Source organism: Ischnura elegans, chromosome 1 (genome assembly GCF_921293095.1).
Source record: "Ischnura elegans chromosome 1, ioIscEleg1.1, whole genome shotgun sequence".
In the NCBI taxonomy this organism is placed as follows: domain Eukaryota; kingdom Metazoa; phylum Arthropoda; class Insecta; order Odonata; family Coenagrionidae; genus Ischnura; species Ischnura elegans.
In genome coordinates, this window is record NC_060246.1 from 143,168,807 (window position 1) to 143,185,006 (window position 16,200).

General features: G+C 37.7%; 1 protein-coding gene across 1 annotated transcript in view; it reads right to left on the reverse strand.

The window, feature by feature from the left end:
* LOC124171395 (centaurin-gamma-1A) overlaps positions 1–14,968 on the reverse strand; it is a 35,230-nt gene extending 20,262 nt beyond the window's left edge. The window contains exons 1-5 of the mRNA XM_046550571.1: positions 14,503–14,968; positions 11,907–12,139; positions 4,455–4,596; positions 3,549–3,683; positions 1,113–1,564 (exon numbers count right to left, since the gene is read on the reverse strand). Of these exons, the coding sequence (XP_046406527.1) occupies positions 1,113–1,564; positions 3,549–3,683; positions 4,455–4,596; positions 11,907–12,139; positions 14,503–14,665 (1,125 nt within the window). The 5' untranslated portion in view covers positions 14,666–14,968. The remainder of the gene's footprint in view (positions 1–1,112; positions 1,565–3,548; positions 3,684–4,454; positions 4,597–11,906; positions 12,140–14,502) is intronic.
* Positions 14,969–16,200: the final 1,232 nt, after the last annotated feature.

A 16,200-nucleotide genomic window follows, 5' to 3' on the forward strand; every position in this document is an offset into this window, starting at 1 on the left:
GTAGACAATGATTGTTGCCCAAGAGTAAAATCCAGTTTGGTATTTCAACATGGTAACCAACCAATTCTTAAACCCGTATTACCCAACAAAAAACAAAGCCACTAACTAAGATGGATTGGTATGCATACAAAATATCTCTCGGCTATAATGCTCTTGGAAGTTCTTGAAGACATATTTTCCTCATGTTCATGATATCTTTTATACTGTGCTTCCTTGAGAGAAAGGGAAAAAAATGAAAAGCATACCTAAATGGACACTCCTTAATGCCTTCTGTGCCATAGCAGTCTTGGAAAGAGACTTAGTCAACAACCTTTACTAACTGTTGGATGTCAACAGGATTACTCTTTAACTCTAAATGAGAATGTTCCATAAGTCAGTAATATGGTTAATATAATAATCCATTAAACTATCTAAATTTTTGTCTTTTCCCCAAAAATATGAAAACAGTAGGTGCTACTACGTCTATATTTTTGGGAAGAGGCTGCTAACAAAATTGTGGTGGAGAGCAGGGGTCTGGGAGACGACTTCCAGAAATACTTAGACATTGGAGGACCATTGCCAGTAACTTTATATGATTACATGGCAAATAATGTTCTTCTTCCCGGCAAGAATGAGACACCAGAAGTGCCATTTGATGAACCAGTGGCTCATACCAGTCATAGCAGCAGGGACAACAAGGCAAAATTTAATGCAAGCAGTTAAGTACAGAGAGAGAGAATCATTTTTTATTAAGTAAGATAATTTCAAGTTTGTAAGCATATTTTAACACAGGCAGCGTAAAATGAGGGTGTTTAAAAATTCTCCTAAATATACAGGTTCCAATCAAATAACAACTTATTTATGCACAAAGACATTAAAATAAATGAATACTAATATTTTGGGAACACTAAGATTCTATAAGAATTTAACACCCATCAATTTTTTTGATTCAAAGCAACACCAGCTTTAATACAGGTTTCCATACTCCATCAGAAATATATTTTCATTTGCATTCAAGAAGTTAATTTTCTTTTCTTACAAAATTTGTGTAAAAATCTTCCCGCTAGAAGCACTTTTACAGCACTTCATGGCATCAAAGGGTAGGCACAACCCAAATCTCTTAAACCACATACCTCAGTGGTGACCGACTGCGTTGGCCTATGAGGTTGGCTGAGCATTGTGTGATGCCGATGGTGAGCGGGCGATGACCCAAATCCCGACCCAATCAGACTTGAGGGTTTGACCATTCCAGGTAGTGGGAAGCTGGGTGTGCGGGCAGAATTATTTGATGCCGAGGATGCCAGAGATGAAGGCATGAAAGCAGAGGCGTTGGATGACGTTGAAGAAGAGCCAGTGTTGGTGGAGGAGGCAGGAGGAAGGGGTAATAAGGGCTGGAGGGATGAGGAGGAAGAGGTGGGTGGAGGTGGGAGGATGGGGAAGGAGTGGTGGTGAGCGTGGTGGGACGGGGTTGAGGGGCGGGAACCAGTCGGGGTTGGCGTGGGGGGAGGAGCTCCCACAGAGATAATACCAGAGCCACCCAGGGAAGTCATTGGATTCAGCCTCTGCTGGACTATCTTCTGGCATGCTGGAACAAAAAAAAATTCCACATGAATTCAACATTTTCAGGTGTACCCTTGTGGAAGATCAAAAGTGACTATGTTTTAATCCCTTCCCCCATCATACCAATACCCTCTACAAATTCCTTCCCTCCTCCCGCTACATATAAATACCATTGGCTTTAGTTTTTTAAGGTTAATACCTGATGATGACTCAGTGGCTTCGACACAAAAGGGTCATTCCCTCAGACCCCAAAATTGCAAATTAATAAGATAAGTCCATAGATGGACCAGAAAGATTGTTGGAAATAAGAGAGTTATGACGAAAGAAAAATCTTCCCTATTCAGCCATTTTCTCGTGACTTGAAAATTGAAAAATGCAAAAGTAGCCGCCCTAAATCAACACCTATTAACATACAGATAAAATAATTTATTACATCTCCAAACATAATTTATCAAAGATGAACATGGTTTACTCACGATTAGATTGAATGACCTTTTGATTTACAGCATACTCCTGACTATCCACGCTAATGTTGGGGAGAGGTGGCAAAAATAATCGGAATATACGGATAATTCAAACTTTCACTTTAATTTCATGTAATTTTCATAATTCATGTCAATCCAAGAATTAACTATTATATTTGCATGTAGTCTGTTATTTTAGGCTGCTTTCCGGAATCATTCACAGCTATATTTTCCAGACCGCTACCTTTTTATCGACGAGAGCGTGATTGTACTCATATTCCTTCTGCTCCATCTAATATCCGATTCCCAAAAACTGTGCACCCCTGTCTGCAAGATCACAGATTCAAAAAATTAGTTTGCAAGAATGCTTAAAAACAGCTGTGTGACATCGGAAACTACACTCTCAGGCACCGTGCCACGTAGCCGTGCCTCGCGCAAGTTGCTCGGCAACTGCTGCATCACACGGTTCCGTGATCCCTGAACACAATCACACACGGTGATGTTTAGATAACATGAACACGGAGCTTCCGTGAAGGAAATGGGCACACGATCACCGCACCGGTTATAGGAAACCAGAGGTTTTGGTAATTTGTCATCGCAGGCGATTGCCTGGCTATGACTCAAACTATCTCTACTTCCACTTCCCCCACTGCCTTCACTTGTACTATTCCCTTCCTCTCCAGTTTGACCTTGACTAGTCACGGCATAAACATGCCCGAGTGCGACGAAATCTCCGGTTCCTTGGGGCCGTAATCAACCGAATGCGAGGCCACGGTAATAATTGCGCACTTGCAATATGAAATACACACTTACAGATCATAGACAACATTTCTCTCAATTTGGGATTGTTAAGTGAAGAATCTTCTACAATTAATCTAGAGTTTTTTCCCGCCGCTGACCGTCACCTACACGCTACAGCAGACGTCCAAGTAAACTTGAAACATTCCTTGTCAAAAAGTAAATAAAAGAATTCCCTTTAACACAGAGGATTCTAATGGAAATAATAAGGCCAGTGTAGCCTTGCATTAAAATGCAAATATCCAGGTGCTCTTGCATCCGATTAATTTTTTTATAAAGATCGCGGAGAACATCAAAGAAGTGTAAAACTTATGCACAGATAAGCCACAACATGGATAAACCGCAGCCGGATAATCGGTAGTCTGCTGTACTTATTTTTTGATAGACTAGTCTCATTATAATAAAATTGATACATCACCTACCAATCACAAAAGTAACACCATGCATTGCACCTCAGTGCTATAGCACAATCATGGAGTGATTTTGGCAAAAATATTATTTAACTTGAAGCTTTAAAGAATGTCCAAAAATTGCAAATTCATCACATCAATACAAACACTAATGGCACGGTATATACATGGAGGAGGCAACTGACATCAGAGATCATAGCTCTATGAGTGTAGGTAAGGAGGAAATAGTGGAGAGAAACCTGGTGTTGGCAATAGCCTTCTCTACATGAAAGGCGACACACAATCACATACAATAACGGTAACAGTATTTAGTAACTCATCCTGTTACTTGACTTACCATCTTGAAATACTCTTTCAACATTAAGGCCATAAGTTGCACATGTTTCATAGTATGAGCATCGCTTCAGATCTGCAGCAAGTTTTCGGGCTCTAGCATCATCAATTACACGAGGATTATTCTCACTGATGGCATCTGTAATAAAACCTCTCAACCAGTTATCTAACATACATAAGCAGAGGCACAAATAACTTTTCAAGATTTAGAACATTTGCTTTCCACAGAAGTATACTAAATTAGCTGCATTACATTATAAGCTACATTCACAATTTCCAAAACAAAAATTCCTAAAATCCATTTATAAACATGTGTTCACAAATCATTAGGGATATTCGCTTTGCAGAATGTACTGTTGGATCCAACATATTTACAATGATGATGTAGCTAGAAATTTTAATTGACCATAACTTAAAAATCAATTCCAGTCAGTTAAGCAAAATACGTTAAGTAATGATCTTCACCATTTCAGTAAAATCCATTGGCAAGCCTGCCATGATAAAAAAATACATATAACTTTGCTTTCATGGCCCTAAAATTTTACAAATTTTCCACAATATCAATGATTTGTCAACCTTCAAAGCATCATATCTTATTTATTCCTACCAACTTCTAAAAGCCCTACTACTTCTAAGATACCACAAAAAGGAACAATGCAGAGAAGATATTTGTTAAGTAAAAGCGACAGCAAGAAAACTGCAAAATTTATTTGAAATTGTCTCACCAAATTTCACATAAAATTTATCACAATTTCATTAATCAAGCCACAGCAGTCCATGCTATTAGTTTTGATATAAATATATCAAGTTTAAATTCATTGCTTACTTCACTGAAAACCTTTGCCTCCAGTTATGACTAACTTACGTCAGCCAAAGGTCATTTCTCAAGATAATATCTCAAAGTACTTACCCTGTGTGCCAACAAGGATGAGAGGCACCTCAGAAGAATTCCTAAAATGTGCCATTTGTGTGTAATAGCTATACACAGCATGAAAGCTTGCTTCATTCTCCAAGCTGAAGACAAATATAATGGCATCCACCCACGCAGCAAACTACAACGAAATTTAGAGAAGAACAATCTGATAAATACAATGGCAGTTATCAGTCAGAAATATCAAAGAAGTAAAAGATCGAGTATCTTAGGTTATTAAATTTTCTGCAAAGACATTGAAATCAGCACTAGACCACATAGCACAACAGTTATATGTGTGACATATCCTTGACTGACACAGTCGAGGATATGTCATACCAACTTTCCAATTAAAATTTCACTGACTTTTCCCTTATTTCCACACCAATTTCTCTGACTTTATATCAATTGCAACAAAGCCCTGAAAGAAGCCCCAAAGAAAAATGCAACAAGGAATAGTGCCAAACAAAATTTATTGGCAGGAGGTGACGCTGAAACCAGCTGAAACTTAAAGAATGTATGAGGTTATGGAAGTAGTGGAGAAAGGAAAGAATGAAAATTGAATGAATGTATGTATCGCGAAGTAAATACTTATCATTTTCCACCACGAATCATCGACACGGCTTCTCTCAATTTTGTAAGTGCTATAACTTTTTTGCCGCATAAATAATAAAATAGATTCGGTTAATGAAGTGGTACGCATATTTTTGTTTGGCGATAATTTTAATAGCTGTGAATGGAACAATGTATCGGTATCATGAGTTATATATCTCTTTACAGTCTTCGCAAGATATATATAAATATGCTTCCAAGGGCAAAGCAGCCGCCCTATCAAAAGATGTAATCCACACTGCGAGTGGGGCTCCAGTAGCTCAATATTTCCAGAGTCGGGTGGCTGATATAATAAGTGCAAATGCAATACTTGGCTATTTCAATGTTAATGAGTCAGTGATTTTTTTTGATGAGGTGAGGTTTTTTAAAGTTGTCCTTTGAATAATAATTCACTATACACAATGTTATTACTTTAATACTATTCTAAAATTGCTATTAATAGTGTAAAATCATATTATACTATGTAATTTAATAATTTAAATACTCTAAATTTTAACATTATGAACTTAAAAACCCTCATTGCCCTTTTTAAAAATATTATATTATTTACAAAATATTTTATTTCAGATACCAACACCAGTGTAGAGTAATTGAAAGAATTCCAGAGAAGCCACTGTTACTACAGGAAAAAGTATTCTACCCGAAGTGAAGCAATTAGAGGAAACAAAAAAAATTAATGCAAAATTGCTTAGATTGGAAAGGGAGGAACTAAAACTAGTAAACATTGAGGCCAAGATCGACAAAATTAATTTTTAGTTGTCAAACTTTGTATTTGATTATTTGTGTTTAATATAATAATTGAATTCTACCATTGAAACATTTCATATGAATACCTCTCCTATAACCAATAACTAAATTGATGAATTCTTCTCGGATTCTCAGTCAGGTTAATTCTGTCGTATAAGCCGACGTTTCGAGAGACGACTTGCATCCCATCTTCAAGGTCGTGTTACTCTTTGAAAGTCCAATTTCACAAAATTTCACCTGGCTGAGAACCCGAGATGAATTCATCAAATAATCATCAATATCAAAGAATTCATCAATAGTATTCACCAGGAGAAATAAAAATCGTTTAACAACTAATTTGTTTACCTCCATCCAAATTGCATTCTCATGATAATCATAAATATTAACCTTAGTAACTTTTCCCCTATTAATATTCTTTAAAATTAGTATATTCATAATAGCAGGGTTAAAAAGAGTAAAATAAATTAGGATTACTACTAGGGAAGATGAAATTAAATGAAACCTCTAGATTAAATAAGATGTTTTTTATTTGAACCACTTGAAATTCAGTATGCAATAGCATTTTATTAATTAATCTAGACGCCTTGAACCCAAAAAAGGCATTTTTGTCACAACTTTCAGTGAATATTAGGCTTCTGTCCATTATAGATACGTTATTTTGTTTCAATCCACATTTGTTAACTTTGAAGGTAAGCATAAATAACGAGAACTCTTCCAAGTAACTTTCGGCGACCAAAAATTACTAAATGCACCTTCAAGTACATCCTTTGATTTCGTTCAGCAGCAACAGGAAACATAGTTAACCACAGCATGCACAGCACACAGACATTCGATATTCGTGCTGGGTTCTTCTACGCGTACAGTGGTACATTCAAGCATGTTAATTTATATGGTCTTCAAAAATTAACATAATGTTTCTGGATGTACATCACACGCGCAGCCGCTTATGCAGTGCAAACATCTGAAATTGCATCATAACCTGAAGTTATGGCAATGAATATGCTTTTAAAATTTAGGAAACTCAAAGAATTCAAGATGAAGGGACTTAATTACGTTAATAAAATTTACTCATAGGCACATTACCCTGATACAATTTCAGCAAAAATGTTACTCGCCTTAGTTTCTACCAAAAGCGATGAGGATATTCCTTCAGAATGACACCTGTGAGAGATTCAGTCAAATCTCTTGTCAATACCTTTGAGAGACAAAAAGGGCTCTTGAATTCACCGTCGCTCACATTGAAGGAATCCTCTGTTTCCCTGAAGTACCTCCTTCTTCCAAAAACTTCACCTTTTTCCTATTTTAATTCTCTCATTAACCGCAAATAAACCATAACATCCGTCATATTGTTCAAGATTTCGACACGGAATTATAATCTCACCTAACTACGACCATTCGACTTTCATTCCGGCACGGAATCAGCAGATCCCGAGCAAAACTCAAAATCACATCTCGAAGGCTTCAAGCACACCAAATCACATTCCGTATCGAAATTTTCCGGGCGAGTCCTTGGTTACATATCGGAATTAATCTCGAGCGATTCAAGCACACCCCCCCAGGAGTGTAACATATTCCAGTTCAAATTCAAAATACTGCAAAAGTGTAGCAGTCTCTGATTAAAAATCTAGTAAAAGTCACACAAATAGGGGAACATATCCTATCTTGCCATTATTGTCATGATATGAGCTTATATGGTACATACTAATTTTTGCAGTCATCTCAGTTTCTATCTCAGCCCCCTTAGGCTTCAATAGGGACATTCTTCAGCTTAATAGCTAATTTTTGCAAATGGGTTATTAACAAAATTCTCTTTTGCATCAACACCCTCTTATCAAAAGTAAGTTTCCGTAACTCACGTAAGTGACAATTCGTTCATGCAAAACATGACCATAGGTCATTGATAACAATACAGCATTGGTGCCTGCAAGCGAGGCCAGAATTTTTAACCAATCACTCACTACATGAAGAATTCCTGAGTGGTAGCTGAATCAAGAGGCAACATCTAACAAGGGTCACTAATAAATAATAAATAGTCACCACAATATAGAAGATCAGAAGTTCACAATAAGGAGCTTTCGTTCTTCATGAGAAAAAGAGGAAATTCGTGGTTATTGCTGATGGAATCTATTGCTATCAAAAAAGGGCCTCAAAGAAACTGTCACCGCTAGGGCCAAATTGGGGCTAAATAAAAAGGCTCTCCTGAATTCACAATCTGGCAGAATTTGGGATTCTGAGCAGTTGCCTTTTCTGCACTCAAATTAAAGTATACTGGGACTAGCCACGGTGATAACTTTAGGGAGTCACCCACAAACCACCACCTTTTCTGGTATAGTCCACAAATTTCCACAGAGGAGAATGATGCCTCTGAAGCCTAACTGGCTAAAGCACTCGACCGGAAATTGGGGAATCCAGGTTAGCATCCTGATTAAGGCTAATGATTTTTTTCTCTGAGGTTTTTTACACAATCTGCACTCAAAGCTCAACTATATTCACTCTTTTCTCAAGAAAGGATTAGTTCCCTAGCTAAAAAGTAAGAAGTCTCTGCATTTCTTCCGGGTTTCCTTCCGCGTCAGATTGTTCGTAGACAACAGTTTCGCTGGCTATCCCGCCAGCGTCTTCAGGTCGAAGGTTCACCTTCGACCTGAAGACGCTGGCAGGATAGCCAGCGAAACTGTTGTCTACGAACAATCTGACGCGGAAGGAAACCCGGAAGAAATGCAGAGATCAAACCATCGCCGCGGAAACCTACGTTCTAACAAGTAAGAAGTCGTCAATGAATCCAAAAAAAAAAACTACCAACAGTGAAAATGATTACAGCCCACTAGTTTAAATGTAAAAATATTATCTTAACACCAATTTTTATATAATAAATAACTTCCTTGAATCTAATTCATCAATACATACATGGAGGCTCACTAAAACTAATGTTTTTGTTGACACTTTTTTTTACAATTATTGAATACTCTCATATTCATTAAGGCTCTACATGGTCTTTGCAAAAGTGTTCCTATGATTTGCAGAGTAAAAATAACTTTACCATTATGCTGTTGCAGAATCAAAACTTCAAAACATACCGAGAAACTGATACCAAAAAACAGTATGGCAGGTGTTGTTCAGCAGAAAATCAACTCTCAATTCCCCAAAATAGGCAATTAACACTTTTCATTCGTGCTACTGACAAAACATTATTCAGCTTGCATAGGGAAAATCAATTGTCACTAGTAAAGATTTTCGATAAGTTATCGATGTAATAACATCAATTAGACTTACTATCAAGTTAGAGAAAGTCCCTACAGATCAATTAAATCTGCCAACAATGATGTGGGTATTGCCTTCTCTCTCTCTGGATGCAAACAAAACACAACGCACACTTCACTGCTCAAACATAGCAAAGCTCCACATGTTCAACCACTATCTTCACTTTTTTCTGTGCCTCTGGATATTTTTCCATGGGCAATGCCTGATTTCCCTGAATTACAGTTTCAATTTTTATTTTTTCTGGCCAGCATGAACCCTATGATTTACATTGCCATCATCATATAATGATCTACTCTTTGATTGGATAAGTAAATGTTATGGGAGCCATGATTTGAAATTTGAATGGAGAATTCTAAGAAGACTTATTTTCCTCTGGAGATACAAGTGCTCTGAGATGTAAAAGACTCAACTGCTCTAAAAAAAAACTGCAGTTTCACCACAACCTCAAATGATTGTGAAAAATAAACTGTTCGAGATAGCCAAGAGAAATTTGACATTTCTTATCTAAATGAAATAATAAATAGTACTGAGTTCAGCCAAAAAATGAGCCAGTGGATGTCACCCCTGGTTGAACTGACATGGTAAAAATTAGCAACACATAAATTGGACTAAAAAATAACAATGGAAAGTCTGACTTGGTTATTCTGCATGAGTAATCGGGAAGCCATTAACTAAAGCTTTATTGTATCAAAAAAACTCAAGTCACAGGAGTTTCAAGCATGTTTCAATGGCAGCACAACAAAAAGTAAGAATGCCAGTTATGATTTCATTCCATGGTCCAGTGAGGAAATCATACCATCAGCTGGAAGAATCTGATTTTAAAAATTTCAGAGGGAAGAATCCTTAAGTTAGGTGCTCAAATTAAGAAGCCAGGGGCTCTATTCTCTAGCTCGAAGCGCGGTAGCTTTCTGGCGGAGAGAGGCGTAATTAAGCTACTAGCTCCCACATATATTCTCTAACATTGAAGCACCGGTGAAAGAGCTAGTGGAAGCTACCGGTAGCTTATTATTGTATTCTTAACAAAGTAGTGAGAACAAGTGATAAATTTTGTGACTAAACATGTATGTTTCGGAGTGAACTATTGATTGCGTCAACTAGTCGATTTCATTATTTGGAGAAGAAAAATGTTGCTTTTAATCATTTTATTTCACGTGAAATCTTTTTTGCATGAAGTCATTACTAGTGAAAGACAAAACTCAGATACAGTGATTAATATTGATGCTGCAAGAGACAGTGTGTTGTAGTGACGGTACAAATTGATGCGTTGAAATCATTACCAATGCCAATGTATCCACTGCACAGAGATGGATGTCTTTTTGCAAGTGTCTATACATTTATAATCAACTTTCCCATGCATTTTCAGCAATGATCTTTGTTGTGTAGAGAGTTAGGTGTTACATAGACGCAGACTGTGGAGAGATGGATATTATTGCGTTACAATGCAATGTAAGATGTTTCATGATAGTTATTAATAAATTTCTTGCTCCTCCAATGAATGAATGTGTTCATGATCTCATTCTGCTTTCATTTGTGTGTCTTTGGCCTTATACACGCATTTAAATTCAGTGCCGGTAGTATAAGGATGTGCATGTGTTTTGAATTTTGAAAAAGTGTATTGAGAGAAGGATAGGTAGGTTGGTTTATCATAATGATGGTCAAGTTATAATGAATCACCCTCGCTTGCAATAGTGCAAGGTTGGCGGTTGGCATGTAATACTGATTCATAAAACCATTTAAATATTAATTTAGCCATTGTGGGAACGGCACGGCAGTAGAGTTTTGTGTAAATATCGTTTGAAGCATATTGGGAGCCTAAAATGATTGCTTTAGGCCAATATGAGCGAAATGACATAACTTTCAAACATAATTTTCTCCACCTTCCCATTAACTTTGTTGAAGATATTCCTGAAATAATATATATTTATCATGTACACACAATACTTATCGTATAAACATGTAATTGCGATATTCTTTCTCAGTGCAAGAAGGAACAATCTCTGCACAGGAACAGTTGGTCATCAAAATTTTTGTATCAAACATGTAGAAGCATAAGGAGCGATGAGTGAAAAGTTCTCGGGAATAAGAACGACAATGTCATTGCACTGGTTTTATGTGTTTGTAGTTCACTAAAATTTTATCTTCACTATATTTACATGACCTACTGGTTATGATTATCATTTGTGGCATAAACTGCTACATCAATCGAAACTATTGAATTGATATAAATGCCGCATAGCCTTATATAATTATTTCTACGTATTTCTATAATAATGAAAGCTTAAGGCACTCAGCATTTTGTAATTTACAAAGCAAATTAATTTCCATTAGAAGAAAAGGTCAGCCAAGAACGACTACACTAAGATTTTCCCGCAGGCAACCCAATGAAACGAGCGAATTCATTGGTTCTAAAAGTAAAACTGAGTTCGCACGAAATATTTCTCATACCCCATATCCAGTCTGAGAAAGCTACCAGAAATGCTTGGTTTGAGTTAGCTACTCCCATTTAGGGAATACGGTTGGTGGCCAATTCTGGTAGCTAGTTCGAAGCTACCTGTAGGGGAGCTTCGAGTTACAGAATAGACCCCCAGGATTATGGTTAGATCTACATGTTGTTACACATAAAAAATGTTCCTCAAAAGTGTATCCAATGAGAAAATTTTGAAAAATATCAATAATTTGACCTTATTTTAAAATTAAAAACTCTTAAAGTTTCATGCTAATTTGACTTTTATCTTATTAAGAGGATATACACTTTGCCTTATCTCACTTTAACTGTTTCAGCATTCAAACCACATAACTCACAGTAAATACTAACCAAAATCATTTTCCTCTCACCTGTGCTTCAGGAGGACCGCCTTCATCCCGAATGAGCAACAGATGAGATTGCCCATCAACCACAACCTCTTTCTTGAATCGTCCACCTTCAGGTGACTCCTCTTGCATATACGACCCTGTGAGGTAGCGATGAACCAGCGCAGACTTGCCAGACGAGAGGGAGCCAAGAATTCCCAGGCGAAGGTCTGGCACATTGCGGCTAAGAGTCCATTCTTGGCTGTTCACAAATGAATCTGGGAAGATAAATGGGATAATATAAAGTAAAGAACTTTTTTCGTGGCAAGCGAGAGTAATAACCATGAGCACTGAACATTAATCCAGGCATGAAAAATAAACAATGACACATTTGCAACATTCACAATCTATTCTAACACCCTCTAATATAGATTTCTAACCAGAAGCCTTCATGCTTCATAAGGATAAAGGCTACACAAATGTTATGTATATATACGATATTCAGGGTTTAACTGACTCTTAGTGACTTCGGAGGTTTTTTAAAGAAAATTGCAGGCAAAGAGAAGGTATCATAGCATCACATCTAGCTCAGAACAACGGATGCATACCATACATGCTTTTTCACTTAGGTATTCATAAAAAAAAATCTGGTTCAACCTGAATGTAAAATGGTTAGTCAATAAAATATTTTTTATGCACATATTTATATATTCTGAGGAAAAATTAGAAGTATATCAGTGCTCATATGTAAGTCTAACAAGATGTATTAGGCAATTAAAAAAATTGCAGGAAAATAGGAATGCATCGATAAAAGACTAATGTCTAACACATTTTCGTAGCAAAATAAATCACTACTCTAAATCTAGTGCTAACCACACATTGATAAGCTGCATTGCAATATGTAATACTACCTGCATCCGGTTTTAATACATAGTGTTTGTATTTTGGTTGAGACATTAAGATTAAAAAACAATGACAGTAAACTCCAGCTTTTGAGTCCAATAAAGCTGAAGAAGCAATGTGAAATTTATTTAACTTTTGAGCCTACCTCACCATTGCTTGCACACACTTCAAAAATAAGGAAGAAAATACTTAAGGATTGGATAGATGAACTTATTCACCAAGAAATCATCTATTTATGAATTCAAGGTGTACTTTCCGATGAAGACTTAAATTAATGTGTAAGCACATTCAGCATTAAATGGTGGAAAATAGTGGACAAGTGAGGCCACAGTTAACCCTAGACCAAACTACACATAAATTTACCCTAATGGTTGGGGGAGGAGGAGTTGTGTAGGTATTATTTTCACAGGGCCACCTCACCAGAGGCTTCACCCAGGATTTGGATAGGAACCCTATGGTTAGATCCCAAGCAATCCACCTACTAGGCTACTACAGTTCCACCATTACAATGTTTGTGAACCTAAAGCTATTTTTATTCATAATTAATATGATTCACAAAACATTTATCAAGCAGTACAGAAGAATTAAGAGCTTATGAAAGAAATCACAGCTGAAAAATCTTTGTGTAACAAGAAGATAAACACAACTGCATACTGATTGATACTAATGAAAGATAATACAACAAGCACACTCAAATTCACAAGTTATTAACAACGGTAAGAATTACAAATCGTATAGCCTTAAAAATGGGTGGAAATGCGGCTATTACCAAGGCTTAAAACACTACTTGGTTGAAAATAACACATCAACTATTGGTAAGTAAAATGTATAACAAGGTGTAGGGAAGAGGACGTTTAGGGCGAGATAAATATATTCACTAGAAACTGACTAGATACAATCTTCACATCAAAGCAGCACACCGGATTGTCATAACAACGGTTGTACCATTTCTCTACGCTTGATTCCAGTAAAGACGCATTTTGAGTTACGACACGACATTGAAACCTTATCTTTTGGTAAGCATGCAACTTGCGATTGAAGGTTAAAAATATTCACCGAAACATGCCAAAAACGTATAATAACAAAAAGGAGGTTAATGTTAACTTAACATCGGATGGTAACAACCGTCACAAATGGCATATTCACCTTCTGTGCACGACTCATAAGGGCAGGAACCTCCCATATAAGGACCGAGGCTGAACACTACCTCGCTTCCGCTGTGTACGCACGATGAATACCATTACGCCGCTAATGACCGACCAATGCTTATCAGCGTCAATCATTTAACATCGCATCATTGAACATCCGATTGCAATACCCAAACTGGCAAAAAAGTGGGCGCTTCGGGGAACCGTCAAAATAACCAAAATTTCATTTGTAAACAAATATATTGTGTTTACAGCAAACCAATGTCACGACCGGAAACTAAACGATTCACAGTCCTGAAGGGCATCCTTATCTAGAATGGCCACAACTTACATATTCATGATGCCCGCGCATGAAATACATAAGAGTCGCATATTTTCTCTCGAGTTCAAACAACAATATTAGAAGCCTCTAGTCGACCAGAATATCTACACTAGGCCTCTAACTTCCAGGTCACGCAACATGACATTTGGGGGCATACCACCAGAGATGCGAAGTACTCCACTAGCTCCAGCAAAAGATTCTTCCAATCTACATGTAAATGTTATTAGCATGTAAACAACAATTCAAACTCGTGCAGTGCTTGTCTCACCTTCTATGCAGACGACGTGATCGCGAACTTGTTGGGCCACCATAGGATCCGGCACCAGGTCTATGAGGTCGTATATTGCGTAAATTGAAGGATGCACGCTTTCGAAGCGCTGAATTTCGTGGCGAATGGCCAGGGAATGGCCTGCCAGTGGCGATGAGTTCATCTCGTCGTCTCCTTCATAACCAGACAACGCCACTGCCACCCGCTTTTCTGTTTACGACGCAACTCCGCCCACCGAAGATGTACCGACGTCCCCAAACATGGCGCCTAAGGTGTTCCTAAGGGCGCGTTTAGTTCTCAAGACGAGGGAATCTCACCCAGTGGTCAGGGTAACAGCTCCATAAAATCATGAGACCTGTAGAGCTATCAAGTGCTTCAACTTCTAAAAATCGTGACACGAACACCACAAACACATAATGTAGGTCGACCGAACTCTGCTCACACTCAAACGGCAGTCGATATTACGCTCTGCCACCTGGTGGACTAGTTGTGAGCTTCTAAAAATAAAAACATGAGAGCCGATATTCTGGAAGGAAGAGGGTCGCCAACCAGCGCGTGGTTACTCTTTTAGCCGATACGAGGGCACGTAAGTTCTCCAGGCCACATTAGGCCTACTAGTATTAAAAAGTCTTCCAAATAGTGGTGTTCAATAATACGATGATTAGAGAAGAGGTGGTTATTTGCTAAATTACCACTATTCTCTTCTAAAAAAACTTCCATAATATAATATTATATATCTTTACCCACAGCTGTACAACTCGCTATCAACGAGTCCTTCAGCGGCAAAGAAACGCTAAATTCTAACACTCCAGCTCATATAAATTATACAAATTTTATTAAATGAAATACTTTCACTAATAGCCCATAAAGCTGAATTTTTAATGTAAGGCAATTTATTCGCCAGTTAAATTCCTTTCCTGCTGGGGAGCGAAGCAAAGAAATACTGACAGCAGTGGGAAAATCTGCACTCATGTCCTTTCATAGCGCTTAAATAAATAGATAACACAAAAAGATTAACAGAAACGTCTTTCGAGAAGGCAATCCTGGCTCTCATAGCACTGACCTCGTGGGAAACACTTCTTTCTTTCTTACCAGAGTATGGGCCAACTTTTGGGCACTTGTCGTAGGCATATGAACAGCTTGGAGCGGGCAGTACCATGGCAGTACGATAGGAAATTCCGGGAGGCCCTTGCCGTGAAGGACACCCTTGCCGTGAGGGATGGCCGGGGAGAGTTAAGCCGCATAAGCGATTCCTACAGTAAGATAAAGTGTACCTGGGCTCTACCCGAATAGCAATTAAAATTTTGAGAAACTGCCGTAGGTAGTCGAGCCAGTGGCGTAGCCAGGGGGGGGGGATCCGGAGCCCCCCCCCCCCCCCCGAAATATAAAAACACAATAATTGCCCTTCATAAAAGAAAACAAAGTATTGAAAAATCAGGAATTAACAAAATGTTTCTTTAACAAAATAAGTTTTTTCGATTATGAAAAGTGTTAAAATTAGTTTAAAACCCATTACTTAGTGCCCAGTTTTTCAAAAATTTTCCTCCCTGGTTTTGGATCCCCCCCCTTGAACGAAATTCCTGGCTACGCCACTGAGTCTAGCAATGGTCAAACGTTTAAAAAAGTTTTTCCCGCAGTCAGCGTACAACACGTTAAAAACGTTCCTGTGGTCTAAACGTTAAAGTATTCGTTGGTCTT